The sequence below is a fragment of the Symphalangus syndactylus genome, chromosome 24 (assembly GCF_028878055.3).
Source record: "Symphalangus syndactylus isolate Jambi chromosome 24, NHGRI_mSymSyn1-v2.1_pri, whole genome shotgun sequence".
Lineage (NCBI taxonomy): Eukaryota > Metazoa > Chordata > Mammalia > Primates > Hylobatidae > Symphalangus > Symphalangus syndactylus.
Window position 1 is genome coordinate 12,501,844 of NC_072446.2, and position 22,089 is coordinate 12,523,932.

A 22,089-nucleotide genomic window follows, 5' to 3' on the forward strand; every position below is an offset into this window, starting at 1 on the left:
TAAAGATAAAATCTAATCAGAACGTATTCATTCAAAGGCTCCTAAACTCTTTTACTTACATAATACATACAAGTTAAATTATGTCAGCTCTTCATTTTTCAAAGAGTATACTGTTTATAAAGCTTTCAGCATAATCATTTTTCTCAAGATAACATATTTTATCTATTTATCTAATCAAAAAGTGAACAGGGACCAATACTTATTTTTTTAAAAATCACTTAAAATACTGATTACAAATGTTATAGAAAACATTCCTCTATTTACCTAAGTTTTCCCTTAAATGGAAGCAGAATCATAATCACAGAAATGTAAGTAACGTTTTCAAAATCTATTTTTATTTTTCTTCAGTATTACCTGCTGTTCCCCAGTGGCTGGGTAATCTACGGGTTATATTTTCATTTACCCTCAAAGCTAGGCTGCCAGTGGAAGCTAAGAGTAACACAATTAAATTCAAGTTTCTCTAGAAAATATGACAAATCAAATTTTAAGAAAGCATAACTTGTGGTTTTGCTTTGGTTCGAGATGGCTGGTCTGAGAATATCAAAGCATTTAATTCAAACTAATATTGTGTCCTCATCCTAGGACTAGAAGGTAATTTTTTTTTTAAGGAGGGAAAAGAAGAGCAGAGGGGAAAAATCCCTGAATAGTGATTCCCTTCCATGAATTATTTCAATTCTCCGAAATATACATTTTTTTTAGGAAGGAACACCTGACTCTGAATATATTTCCTCAAACGGAGTCACTTTTGAACCCAAAGAGTCCAGCAAATCAGGCGGCAGCTCCTGTTCCAAGCTGGCCAGAGAGCTGAGGGATGGGGCCCCTCCACACTCCCCCTCCTCGCTGTAGACGTGAGGTAGGTAGCCGGGGTCATCTTCCAGCACATCGGCAACATGGAGTTTCCGGGGAAAAGTGGGGGAAAGAGAAGGTAAATGCCATGTGCTTCCATAGCCAGCTCATTTCTCTGGGTTTGATTCGAGGAACACCTCAATGCAGTAGTAACAGCACTCAGGCCCCGCGTCCTCAGCTGACACAGGAGTTCCTACAGTCCCAGAAGTGGCAGCCATGCTGAGGGGAGACATCCCACCTTATAGTCTGAGAGGGAACTGTGACACAGTGGTGGCCGCCCCAGGAGTATGACAGGAGCCCCCAGGAGGACCTCCCACCTGCTCCCACCCTCTTGCAGATTCATTCCTTGAGGCTCGCTCTTCCCTGTTCTGTGCCCTGGACACCTCCCCTTCCATGACCCCTCCGACCCTCATTTGGACAACTGTCCCCTCTCTCTTCATCTTTACCTGGCCTCTTGTTGTGGGCTCCTTTCTCCCGACCCACAAATGTGCTCAGGTCTATCCTTCAATCTGCTCATACTTCACAGCCTCCCTCCAAGAAAGGGGGCCACCACTTCCTGCCACCCCTTTCTCACCCACATGGCTCCTCAAACCACTGCCCTCCAGTCTCCCCATTCACACTCAGGCCATGGCTTCATCCATCCCTAACCAAAGGTGACGTCCCAATCACCATCTCTGTCTGGGACACTCCCTATGGTCACATCCAAAGCCAGAATTCCAACCAGACAGCTCCACGAGGACATCCACAGAGACCTCAGACTCAACATCCTGGAAACCACTGTGGTTTTGCCCACAACCTGCATCTCCTCCTCCCACGTCCCCTCCCTCAATGCTCGCCAAGTGCAGTGTGCACCCCCTGTTACAGGGGCTAGCTGGCTACAACCCAGGGATAATCCGGCACACCACCCGTTGTTGTAAATTAAGTTCTACTGCAGCACAGCCAAGACCATTTATTTGTGTATCATCTGTGGCTGCTTTCAACAGAACAATGGCAGGGCTGAGCTGTGGGAACTGGCCTTCAAATCCTACAGGATTTACTCTCTGGCCATTTATAGGAAGTTCACTGACCCCTGCAGTGTTAGGTGATTTTGGTGGTATCGGAACACATATTTATTTCAGTCAATGGCCATTTTATCGTATATTTCAAAACATAATAACAAGCACACCAACTCCATGACTTCACAAATACCATTGCTTAGCTGATTGTAAAGCCAAAAGCTAATTAACCTGTGAGGTGATTTACAGAAATGCGTTAAATACATAATAGTGAGTGGGTTAAATACAAGTGTGAAAGTAGTGAGAGAATGACCAAAGTTCATGAAACTCTAGCCTGACTTAAGTCAGGACATCCCCTACAGCCCAGCTGCTCAACCTTGAAACCTAGAGTCATCGCCAACTCTCCCCTGCCCCATCCTCTCAAATACTCGGCCATATTCCTATTTCCATTCCCTCTCCTCCAGCCCCATGGCCAATGCCTGAGGATAGGTCCCTATCTCCAGTCATTGGGGTGAGAGTGGCAAGTTCACTAAACTCACTTCTTGTTCTTCTGGTCACCCGGCAAGATCACATTTCCTGTCTCTCTGCTAGATGTGGCTACATGACTGATGAAATAGGGATGTCAGTGACACCTACCTGGCCGTGAAAACCTCCCCAAGAGCCTCTGTTCTCACTCTTTCTGTCCTCCAGCCCTATTTCCAGTTCTGAGTGGTGGCAGAGCCACAGGGTGGGAGGACCCTGGGCAGGCTCTGGCTCGACACCCACCCTGATGTGTGATGTGAGCCAGAGGTGCCTGCTCTGCGCATTAAGCCACCCTGCTGTGGGGTTGCCATGGCTTTCTCCCTCCCAACAGCCCTCTTCTCACCATCTCCTCCTCCCCCCAACCTCTCCTGCCTCAGGTCTACCCTCTGCACAAACCCCGGAAACATTTCCTAGGCTTCATATCCGCTCATTCCTGTCTGCCTAGCACCCTAGACAGCCCTCCTCTGCCAATCTCCAACCCAGCAAACTCCAGATCAGCATTCAGGACCCAAGTCATCTCTCTGTGAAGCCTTTTCTGGCCTGAGTGATTCAATAAATAGGGGAGGGGAGGGGAGGGGAGGGGAGGGGAGGGGAGGGGAGGGGAGGGGAGGGGGACTTTAGCCTATTTACCTTCTAATACCTCTAGAGGGTGCTCTCTGAACCCAGAGCCAGTTCCACAGACCTTGGCAGGAATGGGTTTCGTGGGAGCCTGTCTAATCCGTCACTGCTGATAGTAATTCTGAAAGGCTGGGCTCATGTAGGGCATGAAAACAGTCAGAATCCTGGGGCTCAAGCCCAAGGTGGGAGGTGGGGAGGGCCTGGAAAGGGCAGCTCTGGGGCCCCAGGGACCCCATACATGTCCCCATTCTGATGGGACCCCTGGGCTTCCAAGCTCTTAACTACGCCCCCCGCCCCGCCCCACCCAGTGACTGCAACAAGCTGTCTCCAGCCTCCTCTGGTTCTCAGGAGCCCTGCCTAGGCCCTCGTTTAGTGGGAAATGCTGTCTCCCCACCCCAGTCTACTGCTATGTCAGGCTTGGTGCCCACTGGAAGCGTGGGAACGCTCACCTGCACATCTGGCCCATTGACTGGATCTGCTTATTCAGGGACTGTGGTCGCTGTCTGACCATATGGCATGGGGGAGCTGGGAGCACGGGGAGGAAAGAAAGTTTTTACAGCAAAACCAGCAGATACACAAGCTCTGGCCTAGGTGTTAGGAGTCTGTTCACGTCCTTGCAGTGAAGCTGAATAGATAATTAGCGATGGACCTGGTGTGTGCAGAGCAAAACAGAATCTGCAGTGGGGGCTGCGCTGGGTGGATTCAACTTCAAAACCCCCAGGCTGACAGCAGAGCAGCGGATGTCTGCACCCTGATTCAGCAATTTTGGAAGCCTCATCAGATCAATAATTCATCACACACCACCATCCAAGTTAGGGGGCTCACAAGGAAAGAACACGGCCCTCTAATCTGGTGTTCCCTCCTCTCACACCACCAAGCAGAGCTTTGAGCTTTCATTGAATAAAGCTGCCTCCCTGCCCCGCAGAGGGAGGAGGGGGGCCTGCAGCTGGAACACATCCTTCTCCTGCTCAGCCAGGCAGGACCTGCGATACTGTCCACACAGTCCACTTGGCATGAGCGGTATGTGTACATGTACATGCATTCACGTGTGTGTGCACAAATGTGAAAATGGGTAAGCCGGATACTACGTCACGATCACCACATGCTACGTTTTATGTAGAGACATGATCTTGTCTGCACAGAGCTTCACCTGAGAATGTAGCAGAGCTGCCCCAACTCTCCTTTGTAGATGAGAAATTAAGGCTCAGAGAGGAGACTTCCCTGACCCTGCTTAATGATCAGGTGGGCCCGTCTGTAGTTGGCCACTCTGTGCCCCATTTCTGGCTCTGTCCCTCATGCCTTTACCATTGGAGCAACTTGTCTGAGCCTCCATTTTTGGATTCATCTACCACATTGGGTTATAGTGAAAATGGTTCTTTCATTGGTTCTTCAGTGACCCCTGTGTCATGCACCAGTAATGACACAACCTGGCCCTCAGGGAGGTTACAGTCGGCTCAGGAGAGACACAAGGAAATTTCCCCGCAGCTCATCCTTCATCTTCCTCACCAGCAGTCAGGGCCTGGGAAAGTGCCCTTCAGCCCTGACTCTGTGGGTACACAGCCCCCTTCTGCAGGAGCCTGGCTTGCCTGGTTTTAGGCAAAGCTTCTAGGCTCGGAGAAGATGTCTGTGTTCTCTTGAAGCAGGTGCCAGGCAGTACCCATTCTGCAGGGCTAAGGAGTGGGAGTGAGGAGGGGCCAAGCCTACAGCACCTTTGGGGCTGTCACTGGGGCACAGAGCTGGAGCTCCCACCTGGGGACTGTGACAGGAACCAGAGGAAGCGACACTGGCGAGACCCCAGGCAGTGACTCTACATCCAGACACAGTCTGGGCTCACTTCCTCAGGCGACAGTGTTCACAGCGCTGTCTGTCATCCACTCTGACAACCACAGCAGGAGATGTCCAGGCTCACCACTGGGTTTCACAAAACAGGATCCCAGGACCTCAAGTCAGAGGCTCAGATGCGCACCCCAGACCCACTACAGCAGGGTCCACAGAGTTGGTACTGGGGATTGCTGCTTTTTAATGAGCCCCCCAAGTGCCTAGACCCTGGAGCCCAGTTGCCTGTATTTGAGCCCCAAATCTACTGCTTTATATGGCTGTGACCTTGGACACATTACCCAACTTCTTTGTTCCTGGGTTTCCGCATGTTATAAAAAGGCATATGACAGCACCTCCCCCAACACGCTGATGTGCGGACTGAGAGTTAACATCTTTCAAGTCCTCAGAACAGAGTCTACAACAAAGTGAGTATTATACACGAGTTTGTCAAAAAAATAAGTCTAGCCTGACAGAGACTGTCGACATTTATGTCTTCCTTTGTGCTTATTATTCCACAGGCCTGAGTTCCCACTGCCCTGCAACAGGAGGAGCTGCTTAGAGTCAGAACAGCCTGGGCAGCTTTTTGGTACATCCTTCCCCAAGCAGGGGGCATGCAAAGCCTCCATGACACGAGCAGGTGGACTGGCTCTGCCCTATCCATGTAAACCTGCCTATGGGTTTGCCCAGCTCCCAAGCTGCTTTCTAATCTTCCTGGGAGTACACAGTGGCTGTGTTGAGGGACCTTTCAGGATATACCTGAAATCAGAATCTCACCCAATAGACCCCTTCATCGCAGTCAAACTACATCTTTCACAATTTTGCAGGAAAAGACCCTTCATTCTGAGGTAGGAGGCCAGCAGGTCTTGTTTTCTGCTCACAACCCTGCTGACCAAAACAGGATCTGGCCAGATGGGATGAAGTTAAAAAAAAAAAAAACCAGCAGAAACTAGCAGATGATGAGACGAAAGTGATCCCTGGTTGCCCTCATTGCTCATTGGTGCAAAAGACTCACACCAGTGCCAAGACAGCTTACAAATGCCATGGCAGTGACCCAGAAGTTACCACCGCTCTCCTAGAAAGTTCTAAATAACCAGCCCCTAAGTTTGCATCAACCTGCTGCTTAATTTCCATGTAATTGAAAGTGGGTTTTAGTGGGTATAAATACAGTTGCCAACAGCTCATACATTTCCGACTCTGAGTATACTGCCTATGAGTTAGCCCTGCTTTGCAAGGAGCAGCAATGTTGAATAGAAGACTGCTGTCTAACACCACCACCTCACCTTTGAATTCTTTCCCAAAACCCTCCTGGGCTAATCCCCAGTTTTGGGGCTTGCCTGTCCTGTGTCAATTCTGTCTTCAGTCGGGTTCTGCAAAGCAGCACTGGATGGAGGATTCCCAAGAAAGTGATTGCTATGGACTTAATTGTGTTCCCTCTCCAAATCCATATGTTCAGGCCCTAACCCCAGTGTGATGGCATTTGAAGATGGAGCCTTTGGGAGACAATTAGGTTTAGATGAGCTCATGAGGTAGAGTCCTCATGATGGAATTAGTTCCCTAATAAGAAGAGATACCAGGGAGCTTGGTATCTCTCTCTTCATCCCATGTGAGGACACGGCGGGAAGGTGGCCATCTGACAGCTAGCAAGAGAGCCCTCACCAGAACCCAACCATGCTGGAACCCTGACCTTGGACTTCTAGGCTGCAGAAACATGAGGCAATACATTTCTGTTATTTAAGCCACCAGTCAGGCTATGGTATTTTATTATGGCAGCCTTAGCTGACTAACACAGTGATTTAGGAGGAAGTGTCCCCAAATCAAGCTTGGAGCACGGCGGGGATGCAGAACCCATAGCCAGTGCACAGGACAAGGGGAGCCCTCCCTACCTGATTCAATGTCTCTGCCATCCTTCCTTCCACTGGAGCCAGGAGTTGTCTGTGCATTGTGGCATCTGGGTAAGCCTGCAAGCAAACCAGTAGAGTTTCATACCACAGCAAAGCACTTGTCCTACCCCCCAACCCCTGTATGTCAGTGGCCCCAGCACAGATAGGGCACACTGAGCACAGTTGTCTTGGAGGTAAAGAGCCAGGCCCAGGGCAGTTTGCTCATGTTTCCTCTCTTTGTACTGGGGGAGACAGGGAGACACTGCAAGCTCTCACGGCTAGACTTTCCAATGTCTGGGCTGAAACACACTTTCAGTGAGGAAGGAACCCAAGTGAGCCCAGCCAGGAGGGTTGTTCCTGCTGACAGCCTCATGACTTGCACCCCTCAACTACACTGCCCCTCCTCACTCATTTTGGCTTCTCTTCCTCTGAACCTTGCCCATTGTTCCCCATGATGGGCTGCTGGCAGTTACCTGCTCATCTGGCCCATGTCTGTGGATCTGGGTCTCTGTGCTATCTAAGGGCAGAGGGTGCAGTGGTAGGAAACAGGCTTGGCATCTACCGGGAGGAGTGGCTACCCAGGGGCCCACAAATCCCACCACTAAATCATGTGAGTCAGGCTGGCCTGGAGGCAAGCAAAGCACCCGGGGCCTCACTGTCGGGCTCACGCAGGTGCAAGGCAAGCACCCAAGAGTGGCGGTAAATGTAAGACTGATCACCAAGGGAAGGTTTAAGAGGGGATCTCTCCCAGTTGAAACCAGGGAGTTCTCAGGAGGAGGAAGTTGTAAGGCCATGGAAAAGAAGGGAATTCCAATGAGAAGAAACAGCACAGCCCCTAAGCAGGGAGGGAACTTGGTGTGTTCTGTGGCTGGAGCCCAAAGAAGTGGGGTGTTGGGATGGTTAGGGAGGTGGGGGGAGGCTCAGAGCAAGTTGAAGCCATATGTGAGCAAAGGCCACGTGATAGAGGGTCTCACAGGACTTTAAAGTCATAGGTCTGTCTTAGGCTGGGTTCTGCAAAGCAGCCCTGAGGGAGGATTCCCTTAAGGTCATAAGGTTGTAGACTTTATCCCAGGTGCAATGGCAAGCCATCAGGAAGTTTTAAATTGGAGAGTGACATACGATTTGTGTTTTTAATCACTGGTGGCCTTTATGGCTGAGATGACTTCTGATCATACCTGGCTTTAGGGATACTTATTGGGTTCCAGAAGACATATGTAAAATATGATAAAGCCTGGGGCAATTTCGTATGTCCATGAGGCTATATATACACATACATACATATATATATATACGCACACATGCACATATACAGACATACATATACACATGTTCATATATGCATACTCATGCCTCTGTACATGTACATGCTTCTATACATATACATATAGACATATAGACATATACATATACAGTTGACCCTTGAACAACGTGGGGGTTAGGGGTGCTGACCCTGCACAGTTGAAAACATGCCTATAACTTTTGATTCCCCCAAAACTCAACTAACAGTCTACTGTTGACTGGAAGCTTTTCCAATAACATAAACATTCAATTAATGCATATTTTGTATGTCATATGTATTATATACTATATTATAATAATGTAAGCTAGAAGAAAGAAAATGTCATTAAGGAAAATATATTCACTATTCATTAAGTAGAAGTGGATTATCATAAAGGTCTTCATCTTCATTGTCCTCTCTGAGTAGGATGAAGAGGAGGAGGGAGAAGAGGGGTTGGTCTTGCTGTCTCGGGAGTGGCAGAGGCAGAAGAAAACCCACATATAAGTGCACCCACACAGTTCAAACTCCTGTTGTTCAAGGGCCAACTGTATACACATATCTATCTATATACACATACATACATACATACCTACAGTTATGCACTGCATAACATTTCAATGACAGGCCGTATATATAAAGCTGGTCCTGTAAGACTGTAATGCTGTATTTTTACTGCACCTTTTCTATGTGTAGGTGTTTAGATACACAAACACCATTGTGTTCCAATCACCTACAGTATTCAGTACAGTCACACGCTGTACGGCTTTGTAGCCTAGGAGCGACAGGCTACACCATGAGGTCTAGGTGTGTAGTAGGCTACACCATCTAGGTTTGTGTAAAACACTTCATGAGGTTCACACAGTGATGAAATCACCTAATAACACATTTCTCAGAATGTATCCCCACCATTAAGCTAGACATGACTGTATATATACATGTGTGTACACATAGTGAAGCCACATCATACCAAGGTAAGCTGAACCAAACATACTTAGCCAAAGAGGCAAGGTGAGGACCACTACAAGCAGCCCTAGGGACCCTGCTGCCTGGCTCCCAGTGCTGGGAGCGCTTGACTGGAGATACTGTGCCCTCAGTCTGTTTAGCCCCAGGGGCCTCTCAGAGGAGGACCCTTAAGATGTGGGCCATGTACAATGTACCCTTGCACCAGATGTTCACTGACCAAGCATGGGGCTCATCCAGGGCTAGAGGAAGACACCATGTCAGTTTCCAGCCTGGCTCCTTCCCGAGGTATACTCGGGGTGATTTTGCCTCAAGCCAACTTCAGGTCCTAACCCCACACTACGTATGGCTGCACTGTGGCTGAGAGAGCACCATCTCTCCTCTCTGGGCTTCTGTGGACTTAGCCACTGGTTTAACTCTATCCCCAGGGCCTACGACTCCTCAAAGATACTTCAACTAGAGTATTTGAATTTTATTTTCATTGTTTACAAATTACTTCAATAATAATATTGAATATTATTTTTATAATATAACAGAAAGTGGTTTCCATCTTTTTTTAGTCTCCCACACCAACATGTTAATTTGGAATGCCATTTTAATTAGCTTTTATGAAACTGAAATGAAGCTTTTTGTCCCATGTTTCATTAATCAAAGAGAATCCTAATATTGTAAACTGAACTATTCAAAAACCATTAAGATTTGAAACTGCTTGTTGGTATCTATCAAAAGTTTCTTGATACTTTAAAAACCAGTTTATAATAATGTGAGGCAATGAATTACGTGCTAAGTTAACATAATTTTGCAAACTATATCCACAACATTCAACTTTCTTTTGTTTACATCAGAATCATTATTTTTCTTGGCTATTTTGGTATAGGTATATGTCATTAATGTCAATGCATACAAAATTAGTACTTAGATGTTTTATTTACAATGGAGTTATTTGTAGGATCTCATTTGAAAAGAGGAATTCTGTTGCAAAACATATTTAGGAAAAAAAAATTGACTAGATGATGTCTAAGACCCCCTTAGCTCAAAATTCTATAGGTCTGTGACAAAGCACAGCAGAAAACTCAGTGTATGATTGAGGTCTTAGCAACTCAACAGCAAAAGAAATTTGCCAGGGACTGAAAAGCTCTTATGCCCTCAAGTCATGGGATAAATGTGCCTTAACTACTTCCAACCTCTTCTCACATTCGCTTCTCCTTCAGTTTGTTTGGATGTTGGGCATATTTTTTTTATCACCTCTTTCCTTCCAAATTTCCAATTTTCAGGGCTTTCCATAGCTTTTAGGCAGAACAATAAGGTAAGTTTTTTCACAGTAACACCTACATCTGTACTTACAGGAGTAGAGTATATGTTCTTCACACCTCTTGGCTCAAAGAGCTCGCCATAACCCTTAATTTAAAGAAAGATGAAATATTTACTGATTTCAAATAAATTACCAAAGGATGCAAATACATAACTAGAAATTCTTACAGTCATATTGCCTTTCATTTTTGTACTAAAGGTATAGTAATTCTAAAGAGTTTAGATATTCATAGCAGAAATTCGTGAACAAGTTTCATAGTTGCTTTGTGAAGAAGGCACATGAGAATATTAGATTTGCAAGCTCTATCTTGGGTCCATGATCACTCTGTAAGATTTGCTTTGTGCCATGGCCATGCCCTGAATACAAACAAATGACACACATCCACTCCTGGGACCCCGGCCTAGCTGCACAACTCTCAGGGCTCAGTGCAAGATGCAAGTTGGGGGCCCTTTGTTAAAAAATTAAGAATTTCAAGATGGTGACAGTAGAATATTAAACCAAGCAGGGTTCTTTAGAGTGGGAGACCCTGTGCCATGGTGTGGGTTCCATGTCCATGCAGGTGGCCCCAACAGGACCAGAAGGGTCAGCTGCATGGACATGGAACCCAACATTCACCAATGCAGGAGCCCTTCGGTGATGGATTTGTGGCATCATCTTTGTGCAAAGAAGAACACCACGTTTTCATCTTTGCTCAGATACTGCCTGTGCAAAGATATGAAATTATAGAGATCTTGAATTTATTTTAGAAGCTTTCCCTCATAAAAACTGGATATGATTCTATGGCTCTTTAGACCCTGAATACCTCTTTTAATTCTATATCAGAAAAGTACATTTTTGTTAAATAATGGCTAGTTAAACTGGTGAGGTCCAAATAAGGTCTGTAATTGAGAACTGTACTCATAGTGTTGTGCCAAAGTCCATTTTCTGATTTGATCATGGAGTAGTGTTACATAAGATGGTATCTTTGGGGGACCCCCAAGAACTCTCCGTACTATTTTTGCAACTTCTAGTTAGTCTAAAATTATTTCAGAAAAAGTCATTTCACAAAGCAATAGTCCTAGAATTCGTAGGTAGAGTACACGAAGACACAACACAGATGGGGAGTCAGGCCTCCCTTTCGCTGGAAGCATGCAGTCACTGGGCTGGAATTCAGTCAGGGCCAAAGTCCTGCACTTTTAACTTTATAGATTATCTCTGGTGCCCTTAGAAGGACATGAGAAAATGTATCTATTTGTGGATGTTCTAAAAAGTGTCATATTTGATCAGGATTATCAAACAACTCTAAAAACAGCAGCCACCATCAATAATGATATCTAGTTCTATAGATGGAAATAGAGTTGGGGGGAAAAAACCCAACTTCTCAGATTTTCATTGACTATGTGCCTTTTTCTGACAGTATCACAGAATCTTCTACAAGGGCCCTCTCTCAGGGGGACCAACTGTCAGTCACTAGTGAGATGGCCGCAGCAGGGAGCAACCTTCTGGAACTCACCCAACTCCCCAGAGCACAGCATGCTTGGGCTGACCTACTCGCTGCAGATGGAGGCACTTCCTCGAGATCCTAGGGGGAAAATGCTGATTTACTCAAAGGAGAACGGATTTCTCTCCAGCTGGAAACAAAGTGGATATGTGTGACCTCTCACCACCTCTCCTTGCTCATATATTCATAGGCAAACACAAATTAACACGATGAGAGGGAGGGCGCGGTGTGGGGGAAAGGAAAATGAAGAGAGGCAGGGAATAAAAGGGCAGGTGCAATGGAACCGCGTGGCAGGAGGAGGCTTGAACGTGAAGACGCTAATGTTCTTTCCATAACGTAGACACCTGAAAACTGCATAGACACGCAGATGAGAACGAGAAGGTGACACTCACAGGTGAATCTGTTTAGATTTAGGCATGGGATTGTAGTCATTTTCTGCTTTGGGTTTCTGTTATTTTAATAGTGACCCTTCAATAATGAAGTTAAATTTCAAAGAAAATAAAGCAGGCAGTGGACCTTGACGATGGTCTCATTGACGCTATTTCACGCTATGCAGCAGATGTTAAAATATCAGGTTACCCCATAAATCATAAGTGACGGCTTCACTTAGAGGAAGTGTGTGAATGGCAGTTTATTTAAGCAGTCACCACAGATGTACTTCCTAGAATATTTGCAGGACACTGAAGGGAACCCAGAGACACACCAAAACCTAGAAGGTGGAGGCTTTGGTTTCCTCCCCTGTAAAATAGGGAAGCAAGATTGCCCCCACCACACACACACCCCTATGGGTTCCGGTGAAAATTCAATGAGATGAGGCATGCAAAGTGCATAGGCCTCTAGAAGTTTGCAGACTGGCTCAGAGGAAGGAAAGAGAAGGCTCCTGCCAGCCCAGGAGGCAAGTTGTACGAACGAGAAAAGGGCAGCCTTTCCCCCAGGAACACGGATTAGTGGTCAGAATGCACAGCGGACCCAGCCCTGCTCACTGCCCTGGCCAGGCACATGCTCATTTATGGCAATCCTGGGTCAACTTTGTTTTCAAAGTAGGGGACACCTACTACTTATAGAATGGAAGATTTAGTTGCTTGGGAAACAATTTTAAATAACACTGATTTGCATGGTGAGAAAATTATTCCCTTTCTAATTCTGTTTCCACACCCTAATGACATCCAGGAGGAGGTGTCACTCTCGTGCTAGCCTGGCTTCCATGCTCTGCCTTCCTTGCAGAGGGGCCCCGGGCCTTTGGCAGTGACATCGTCCACCCAGTCATTGTGCCCTACTTCTTTCATGGCTATTTTCACACTTGCCTGCTCTTTATACAAGTAAAACTGTATTTTCATTTACAGCTGAAATACAAAATTTCCTACTTAAATAAATGTGCTTAATGTGGACACCAGCCCATTTTAAGAAAAAAGCGTCTTAAGAAATACACTAGTCCGAGTGCCATATGCATATGGCACTGGACACAGTGATATTTGGAAGCACTGGGTCATCTGACGCCATAGCAAAGATGAAGGAACTTGGCCACTGAAAGGCAAGGGTGTTTTAGGCCAGGGGAACCACGGGGCTTTGCAAGTAGGGGCTGGGGTTGCTGACTTGCAGAAGGACCTCCCTGGATGTGGCAGTAGGAGGAGCATCCCAGGTGTTTCTTGTCAGGGGAACCATCAGGAAAGTCACCTCTCTGAAATCCAGAAGCAAGTAAGGGGCATGTTACCTTAACTCCCTGCGTGGGTCCTGCTGCAGCTGTGCAGATGAGCAGAGCCCGCCTCTGGCCTTCAACATCTGACCATGTCTGTAGAACACAGAGAAAGAAATATGACAAGGGCTGAAATCACAGCAGAAATAAAAACAGAAGGAAAGAGATGACATTTTCTCCAAAACACATTGTATCTATGCCATCACAGAAGAAGTCCAGACTGTAAAAAACACACCTCTCCTGTAAATCTGAATGACTTATGTGGGAAAAGAATGTTATTTCTGTTTGTCTTTTGTAATTGCTCGCTGGGAGGTTGAGCTTCTCGTGGTTCAGTGTTCCATGTAAACTGATGGTAAAAGGTTCGTTTCAGGAGCCCTCAGAATTGAAAAGCTTGTCTTTTTATAGGTCTCATAGTGATGGCTCTTGGGGTCACCAGTGTTGCATGGTATTCTGTGCATTGTCCCATTCATTTATCCTCCAACATATATGTTCACTGAGGGACTCAGGTTGATGGGTGCTGGATTTCTGTTGGCCAAGGGCTCATTAGCTCCCCCATATGCAGAGAAGGCATCTATGCAGTTCTGTAGATCATCACCATCAGATGGCATCCCTATAGTTTAGCAGTAGAATGTGATAACATGTGTGCAGCTAGTGACGATATCTTACATGGAGTTTTCCCAAGAGCACAGAATGTTCCTGGTGAGTGGATGTGCAATGTAGGCTGGTATATTCGTGTAAGATGGACAGAGGGATAAGCGCACCTAGAGATGGCCTTATTTACCAAGGTTACAAAAATATAATCAGTAATTACTGCTAATAATGCTAATATTGGCAGCCACTCTTTATTGCATGACCGTTAGTGCTGGAAATTTTACATGTGTTATTTGATTAAAGAGTCCAACAAACTTAAGAGACAGAAGACTAGCAAGCTCACTTTATATATGAAAGTCAGAATCAGTTAGATTATGTAACTGATCAATCACAGATTTGGAATCTACACTCAGGTCTGTTGAATTCCACTTCTCAGAGCCCTAAGATACTGATGCAGGAATGGAGATGTGCCTTTAGCTGTGAATGGGAAATAAGAGAAAGATTTGTTGGTATAAGAAGAGAACAGAGCCCCTTGCCCAGCATGAGGTTCTCTTGTCCCTCTGGCATAGCTTGTCTTTGACCAGTGCCACCATGTCATTAAGCCCCCTCCAACCCTCCTGGTCTTAGCATCACAAGGGCCAAGGTTCCTTTCCACCCACACTGCTTCCATAGCTGCTGCTTCTTTTCCAAGAGACAATCACAAAGCTGCTGGGAAAGAAGGGTAACCAGGGCATCCCCACCGTCCCTTCCATCTCATCTACAACCTGAACCAGTGCTCAGGGAGTGCAACATTCCTGCCAGTCTCCTCCAAGCTCAGCAGCTTTCACTCTCTCCCGCCAAGGAGGAGACTGAGGCACAGCCCCTGGGCCTGGGAACCATTTCTGTTTCCCTTCATGGTTGAGCCTCTGAGCCACTGGAACTGTCCAAGGCAAGAAATTCTACTGTTACACAAAGACTGCTGTTTGTCCAGATGGTTTTCCTCTTAAAATTACACAACAAATCAAGTTTGCTGCTGCTCTCACGTTTGGGATTCCTTCCAGGGGACTTCACAATCTGGAGAGTTTGGACCTTGCTCCTGTTTCCCCACCCAGGAAGGGCTCACAGGAGGGTGCACTGGCACATACCTGCCAGAGGAGCCTAAGTGGCTGCTCCCTTCCCTCTTTCATGCCACAGGGAAGACAAAATGCAAAGAACCCTAGGAGCCTTGGGCGAGCACCATCTTCTTCAATCAAATATTTTTGAGAAACTCTCTAATTACATGAGCATCATATCAAAGTTCATTGGAATATCTTTTCCCTAAATGTCTCACTTCATTCAATAAGTCTCTCCCTTCCAGGAAAAAAAAAAAAAAACATTGGTGGAGGTGTAAGATGGGGTGACCGAATCCTCTGTGTGTGTTTCCTTTTGACATTTCTTTTGCGTTCATTTTCTAAATCAACCACTTAATTCTAGATGAAGACAAACAGGAGAGCTCACAATGCTTTCATCTCTTTGTCTGTCTAACCCCAGCCCAGCGTTGCTGCAAGGATGACTAAGATAACATAGGGCCCATTTCAGAAGCAGCCAGTTTGAAAAACCAGTGGCCATTGGCCAATTACTTTATATGGCTCTGCCTTGTGTTAGGTGTCTTCATAGGCATCCTCTTTGATCCACAACCTATCTAAGAATTTGACTTTATCATCCCAGTTCACAGATGAGGATGTAGGGTTAAATAATGAAGCTAATGAGATGCGAAGGCAGAAACAGAGCCCAGGCCTTGTACCTCCAAGGACAGTGAGCTTTCTGGTTGGCCTCTGCCGGACAATGGTAGAAGAGCAGGTTCTGCCATGATCTATGGAAAGCCATGGCCAAGAAGCCAGCTCAGACTCATTTAACTAGTGAGCCTCACACAATCCCATTTAGGGAACGTCTACCTAATAAAAATCACTTTTGGGCAGATAATTCTCTGTGGTAGAGGCTGTCTTGTGTGTTGTAGGCTGTTTAGCAGCATCTCTGACCTCAACCCACTAGATGCCAGTAACACTCCTAACTGTGACCATTAAAACTGTCTCCAGGCATTGATGAATATCTCCTATGGGGCAAAATTGCTCATGGTTGAGAACCATTGATCTAAAAGAATAAATTCATTTATCTGAGTTAGATAGTATTTGCAAGAATTTTTTCCCACTTGCTACTGAAACATGGGTAAAAGTGAAGAATTAAGAGGTGGTAAAGTGGGTGAAAAAATACATGCTATATGTCTGTGTATTAGTGAATTCCTTGCCATGACACAAAGCATGACATTCCACTACCTGGGCTGAAGTGGCTTTGCTCTCCACATTATACATGACCAGTGTTTGGTGGCCTTCATCATTGGATACAGAGCATCCATGCCTCTTAGGTTCAAGCACAAAATAGCATCGCAACAGGAAAAGCAGAGCCACTGTGATAAGACAAAGGGGAAAAACAGACTAGATAAGCTCACCCATGTCAGAGGTTTCATGAGGATCTTGTTCTGTTCATTTATAACTCAGTCATGAACTGGCAAAGCCAAATTGCATCTTAGTCATCTGTGTAGCTATAAAGTTTAGCACAGTTCAGGGTACAAGTAGATGCTACATAACTGTTTGTTGAATTAATCAATAATACTATCTGGCCAGTAATTTTGTATTGTTTCTTGGAAAAGCTGCTTTCTTATTAGCCTTGCCAAGTCCAGGAGCCTGGACATCTGTACATTGCTGTCTCCATGGTTATTACAAACAAAGGGCCACTACTTGACTATGTTTACTGATGGATTCCTTTGTGAGTAGAAGCTGCTTTTGCTGGCCAGGGATTCTGCCTGGCCAGCATGGCAACCTCTGATCTGCATCTAGGAGCCTGAGTACACCCAGAAGTCATTCTCAAAGCCATTCCACCAATCCTGCCACCGCTGTTCCCTACCCCAGCAAGCCCCATACCCCTGGCCTATTGCCTGGGGAGAGAAGCCACAGTCCCAGGACACCCCTATAGACCACTGACCTGCCAAAGCCACAAAGGCTGCACAGACAGAGCACAGGACTCCCACATGAAGCCCCACTCCTGCATCTGCATGCTCCACACACGTGAACCCACTGGCACAGGGGCAGATCCTTACATGGACAGTTTGCTTCTGGGAAAGTCCCTGTTTGTCTCCAGTGAAGAGTGGCACCAAGTAATTACCACGTGGCAGGCTTCTCAAGGTTAAAAGTTCAACTGATTGACCTGCAAAGGGAAAAAGAACATGGCACGCGTTGACTTACTCAACTGCTCATCTGCTCAACGCACGCTTACTCAACTCCCTGCGCGGGCCAAGCTCTGTTTGAAAGTAAGCCAACTGTAGAGTTAGAGGGAGGCGTCCTCAAGGGCACCCTCACTTCTGACACCAACTGCAAGTTCACGGATTCCTAAGACCACCCTCAGGTTCAACAGTTCTCTAGAAAGACTCACAGAACACACTGAAAGTTGTTACAGTGATGGTGCCGTTTTTTACAGGGAAAAAATCAGATGGAAATCAGACAAGGAAAGAGGCACCTAGGGCAGAGTCCAGAAAAGCAGCAGTGGCAGAGCCTCTCATCATCCTCTCCTGAGAAGCCAGGTCAGCATCGATGAGGGACAGCACACATGGGATGCTGCAGCCAGGGACGTTCACCTGAGCCTCAGGCTCCAGTGTCCTCCTGGGGCTTGGTCAGGCAACCTGGTGGGCCTCCCAGGTGGGCGGCCTCAGTCTCCAGCCTCTCTGGTAGTAGACTGATACTATGTGACCAGAAGTCCCCAATCTAAATCACATTGCCCCTATCTGGCTCAGCCCAAGACACCTCAGGTAAAGAGACACTGGTATCAGACATGATATCCCAATAGAGATCACCCAGACCCCAAGGACAAAGACCAGACCTCTCTTTGGGCAAGGCGAAGTGCTTTACCACACACTCCAGGTCTGAGAGCTACAAACATGAGCACACAGTTTCAGCTGAAACCGTGCCACAGTCTACAGACGCCACGGCTAGAGGCACAGAGGAGAGTGTTGACAGTGGATGCCAGTTGCTTTTAACCTGCTCAGCATGTTCATCTTCTGGTAACAGTGCCCCAGTGTTTCTTTAAGGAAGCCCACACTTCCTGAATTCTCAGTATGAATCAGGAGAGGCTGAGCCCAGATCCCAACAAGGTCCAGGTGTGGGCTGGGAACCAGCCAATCAGCACATCCGCCCTCCCAAGTCCCACCCACAGTGATTGACAGGGCAGCTGACCCAGGCCAAACAGTGACAGCAATCCTGGAGCTTCCCTGGAAACACCCTTCTTGCTAGATGCTGGGATATGTCTCAGGGACTCCCAGCAGCCTCCTACCCCCTGATGAGGAGAGTTTCCTAAAAAGGAAGGAACCTAGAGAAAGGCAGACCGTGTGTGGGAAGGTAGCTTCCAGGGATATCCTCTGAGTGCCTAGAGCCAGCTCTGCCAGAACACAGACTTCCCTGGCTTTTTAAGCTAATAAAGTCCTTTTTTGCCTAAATCTGTTTGAATTGGATATCTGGCATTTTCCACTCTTTGTCCGTGACCAATACAAAAACTCACCCGAATTTCTCCCCAACTTCCATGTGTCCTCTGCATTTCCCCAGGTATTGTCCAATTCAAATGTAAATGGGTCAGAGAACGGCTCCAGGTCTGGATCCTCTGCCTCGATGTGGAGAGGCTCATGCACAGCAGACTCACAGACCTCCATGTAGCAGGAACGTGGCCGGAGAGCCAGGACGTTGTCATTGATGTCAGATAGGAAGAGCATTAGGGTCCCTGTAGCAGTCTGCGGTGGGAAGCCTTGTACGGGGAGGAAGTTTCAGGAGTTGTTTATCTCGTGCACACAGAGCCCTGGAGAATGAGCACTCTCCGTCTCTCAGAAAAAAAATATTCCTGAAATACTAGAACTGTTTCCCTTTCAAAGCCATAAGCTCTCCTGGCATGCACGTGATCTGTTTTCCTGCTTTTATGAACATTCACAATATCTGGGTAAGGTAAGCTAATAAAGCACTTACCACCTCAAATCATTTGTAGAACAAGGTAGAATGTGGCGTCATTAAAAAAACAAAAGGTCAATCAATGGTGCCAGGCGTCAAGGATGGGTGGGATGGAGGAAAATGGGTGTGACTAAAGAAGGGCACCATGGGGGTCCCCGAGGGGAGGCAAATGCGCTGCATCTCCACGTTGATGTCCTGGTTACAAGGTTACACTGTAGTCCCGCAAGGTGTTGCCCCTGGGGGAAACTGGCAAAGGATACTCAGGATCCACTCAATTATTTCTTAAAACTGCAAGTGAATCTACAATTATCTAAAAGGACTTTTTCTAATTAAAAAAAGTGGCAATAATCACTTCACAACTGCAAATATATGGAGCAAACCTAAATGCCCATCAACCAATGAGTGGATAAAGAACATGTGGCATATGTATACTCAGCCATAAAAAAGAATGAAATAATGTTTTTTTTACAGCAACTTGGATAGAGCTGGAGGCCATTCTTCTAAGTGAATAACTCAGGAATAGAAAACCAAACACTGTATGTTCTCACTTATAAGTGGGAGCTAAGCTATGGATACACAAAGGCATGAGTGATATCATGAACTCTGGAGACTCAGAAGCAGGGGAGGAGGCAGCCAAGGGCTAAGAAACCTCACATTGGATACAAGGTACACTACTCAGGTGACCAGTGCACTAAAATCTTAGACTTCACCACTGCATAATTCATCTACGTAACCAAAAACCACTTGTACCCCAAAAGCTTTTGAAATACAAAAAGCAAAAAATAAAGGAAAAAAAAGTACCAATCGTAAAATCATCCATAACAGAATGACAGAACCCTGAAACACTGGCCCCACTTTTTCTCCTCCCTTAATACTGATTAGGAACACGCGTTTCATATCTTCATTGCCCTCCACCCCCAACATTCCACTAGTTAATTAGAGAGCGGAATGTATAGTGACATATCACTTGGAGCTTGGCTTTTAGTTCACAGACTTTCTTAAATACAATTTTAAAGTTATTTGAACATTTTTATTTCTTCAACTTTGTTTTGGTGTGTTTAAAGTTTCAGCCTTAGGTGAGTGTAGAGAAAAATGCTGAAACATGCTCATAAAACCACCCTTTCTGGTTTATGACAAATGTGTCCCTTCCAGTCCCATTTACCTGAGCGCGTATGCCATCCCAAGCACAGGGAAGCTGTGCTAAATATTTATCACACATCATTGGCTTTGACAAAGAGCTGAAGAGTTAGCTCATGAACAGATGAAAAAGATGCTGGGTTTGATTGCAGCCTCCTTGCTGGTTTAATTGTCTCTTCTGAATGAATACTGCCCTCTTTTGATGGTATTGGTCCCTTTTTTACCATTTCAAGAATTATTACCAAAATAATCACCAGCATGGATGCAGAGTGATAACAAGGTTTATTTTATCCTTTTCTCAGCTGTGCTGAAAGACGCTCACCAGGGTTATTTTCCCACAGGAAGCAAGAATGAGCATTTTATTTTTCCAATTTTGGGTAAACACTCACCATCATCAACAGCGTGAACGATGATTATATAAAAACTGTTATTTACGTGAGGGGATTCTCGGTCAATTGGCTCCACGATGATGACCGCTCTGGAGTTTTCGTCTACACTGACCCAATTTGCTGGGTCATGAACCAGTTTATATCTTGTAGAAGAAAAACGGACAGCAATTTTTAAAATTAAAAACTTACTTTAAAAGATATAAGAAGTTGCATGAAAAAAACAAAATATGTCATAGAAACACTATTTCTACCACAAGTAACTTCAGAAATTCTAAGAGCATTTAAACTATGAGAGTGTTTAATTCACGAAAGGAATGGAAGCACAGGGAGGACAGCCTAAAGACGCTCCTAAGTCTGTGGAATCGACATTCACCAGAAGACCAAGCATCCCCCTCCTTCTTGGACCAAATATAGTTTTGTCTGCCCTGGGGAGATGTTTCATCCTGGAAAGGAACCCATCTTCAGTGGCCTGTAGATGATGTTAGCTTAGTGTGAAAAACCAAACTGCCCTTGCAACAGAAACCTAGGACTTTACCCCCGGTGTGTTCCCTTTGCAGCAGAGCCCTGGCGGTTCATAGTTGGGTAACCCTGTTCCCCAAAGTGGTCTTCTACATCCCCCTCACCTATGTGAACCTGACACCACTTTAAGGGGTGGGCCATGCCAAGCCCTCCAGGGTTCCTGAGAGCTGTCAGCCATTGGATGGTATCCTTTGCAACCTTGCCAGGTTGCCAACCCCAGCTACCTGCTGAGGGCACTGCAGCAGGAACCTCCTGGACTCAGGCAAACAACAACAATAAGTGCAGGTCCCAGAAAGGTGCGGAGAGGGGCAGTTTCTCCTCACGCTTTTCCTTCATCTTCTGGGCAAATGTTTTTCAAAGGGTCAACAAGGATCCCTCTCTCATGTTGGGTGGGTCACAGTTTTTAAAGGGATTGAAGCTTTTTGTGCACTGCTTCACCTCTTAGGGAAAGTTCCAGAAGATCCTTAGAAGCACTGTGATTTTCCAATGTTTACAAACGAGGGCAAGAAACTCAGAGTTCCTCTGTGGATTATCTCAGGCCAAAAGGCAGCTCCCTCAGCTAATGCAGATGAAGCAGAACTAGAGGAAACCAAAGCTGCCCCCCAACCCAGATCATGCCTCCACCCTGTCACAAAAGACACTCATCCTGCCTCCTGGACAAAGCCATATTGAGGCTAAAATGATGGACTATTTAGTTCTTGATTTCAGCACAGTCCAAACATTTACTGAGACCTACGTATGAGCCAACCATCCTCAAGAGACAGGAAGACAGCAACAAATTAGGAAAGGCTCCTATTGGTGGTGCCCAAAGGGAACCCCAGCCAGCAACACGGGCATCTCTGGGAGCTTCTTAGAAATGCAAATCTCAGTCCTGGCCCCAGACCTCTCAATCGAATTCAAAGGGTGGGTTGGAAATCAGCCTGGCCAACATGGCAAAACCCCGTCTCTACTAAAAATACAAAAATTAGCCAGACGTGGCAGCATGTGCCTTTAGTCCCAGCTACTCAGGAGGCTGAGGCAGGAGAATCACAAGAACCTGGGAGGTGGAGG

The 22,089-nt window shown here is 46.1% G+C and overlaps 1 protein-coding gene across 1 annotated transcript in view; it reads right to left on the minus strand.

The window, feature by feature from the left end:
• Nucleotides 1–371: 371 nt before the first annotated feature.
• CDH26 (cadherin 26) overlaps nt 372–22,089 on the minus strand; it is a 53,728-nt gene continuing 32,010 nt past the window's right edge. Inside the window, 9 exon segments of the mRNA XM_055266139.2 lie at nt 372–900; nt 6,684–6,757; nt 10,263–10,316; nt 11,723–11,791; nt 13,422–13,499; nt 16,286–16,416; nt 16,992–17,213; nt 18,558–18,797; nt 20,521–20,663. Of these exon segments, the coding sequence (XP_055122114.2) occupies nt 696–900; nt 6,684–6,757; nt 10,263–10,316; nt 11,723–11,791; nt 13,422–13,499; nt 16,286–16,416; nt 16,992–17,213; nt 18,558–18,797; nt 20,521–20,663 (1,216 nt within the window). The 3' untranslated portion in view covers nt 372–695.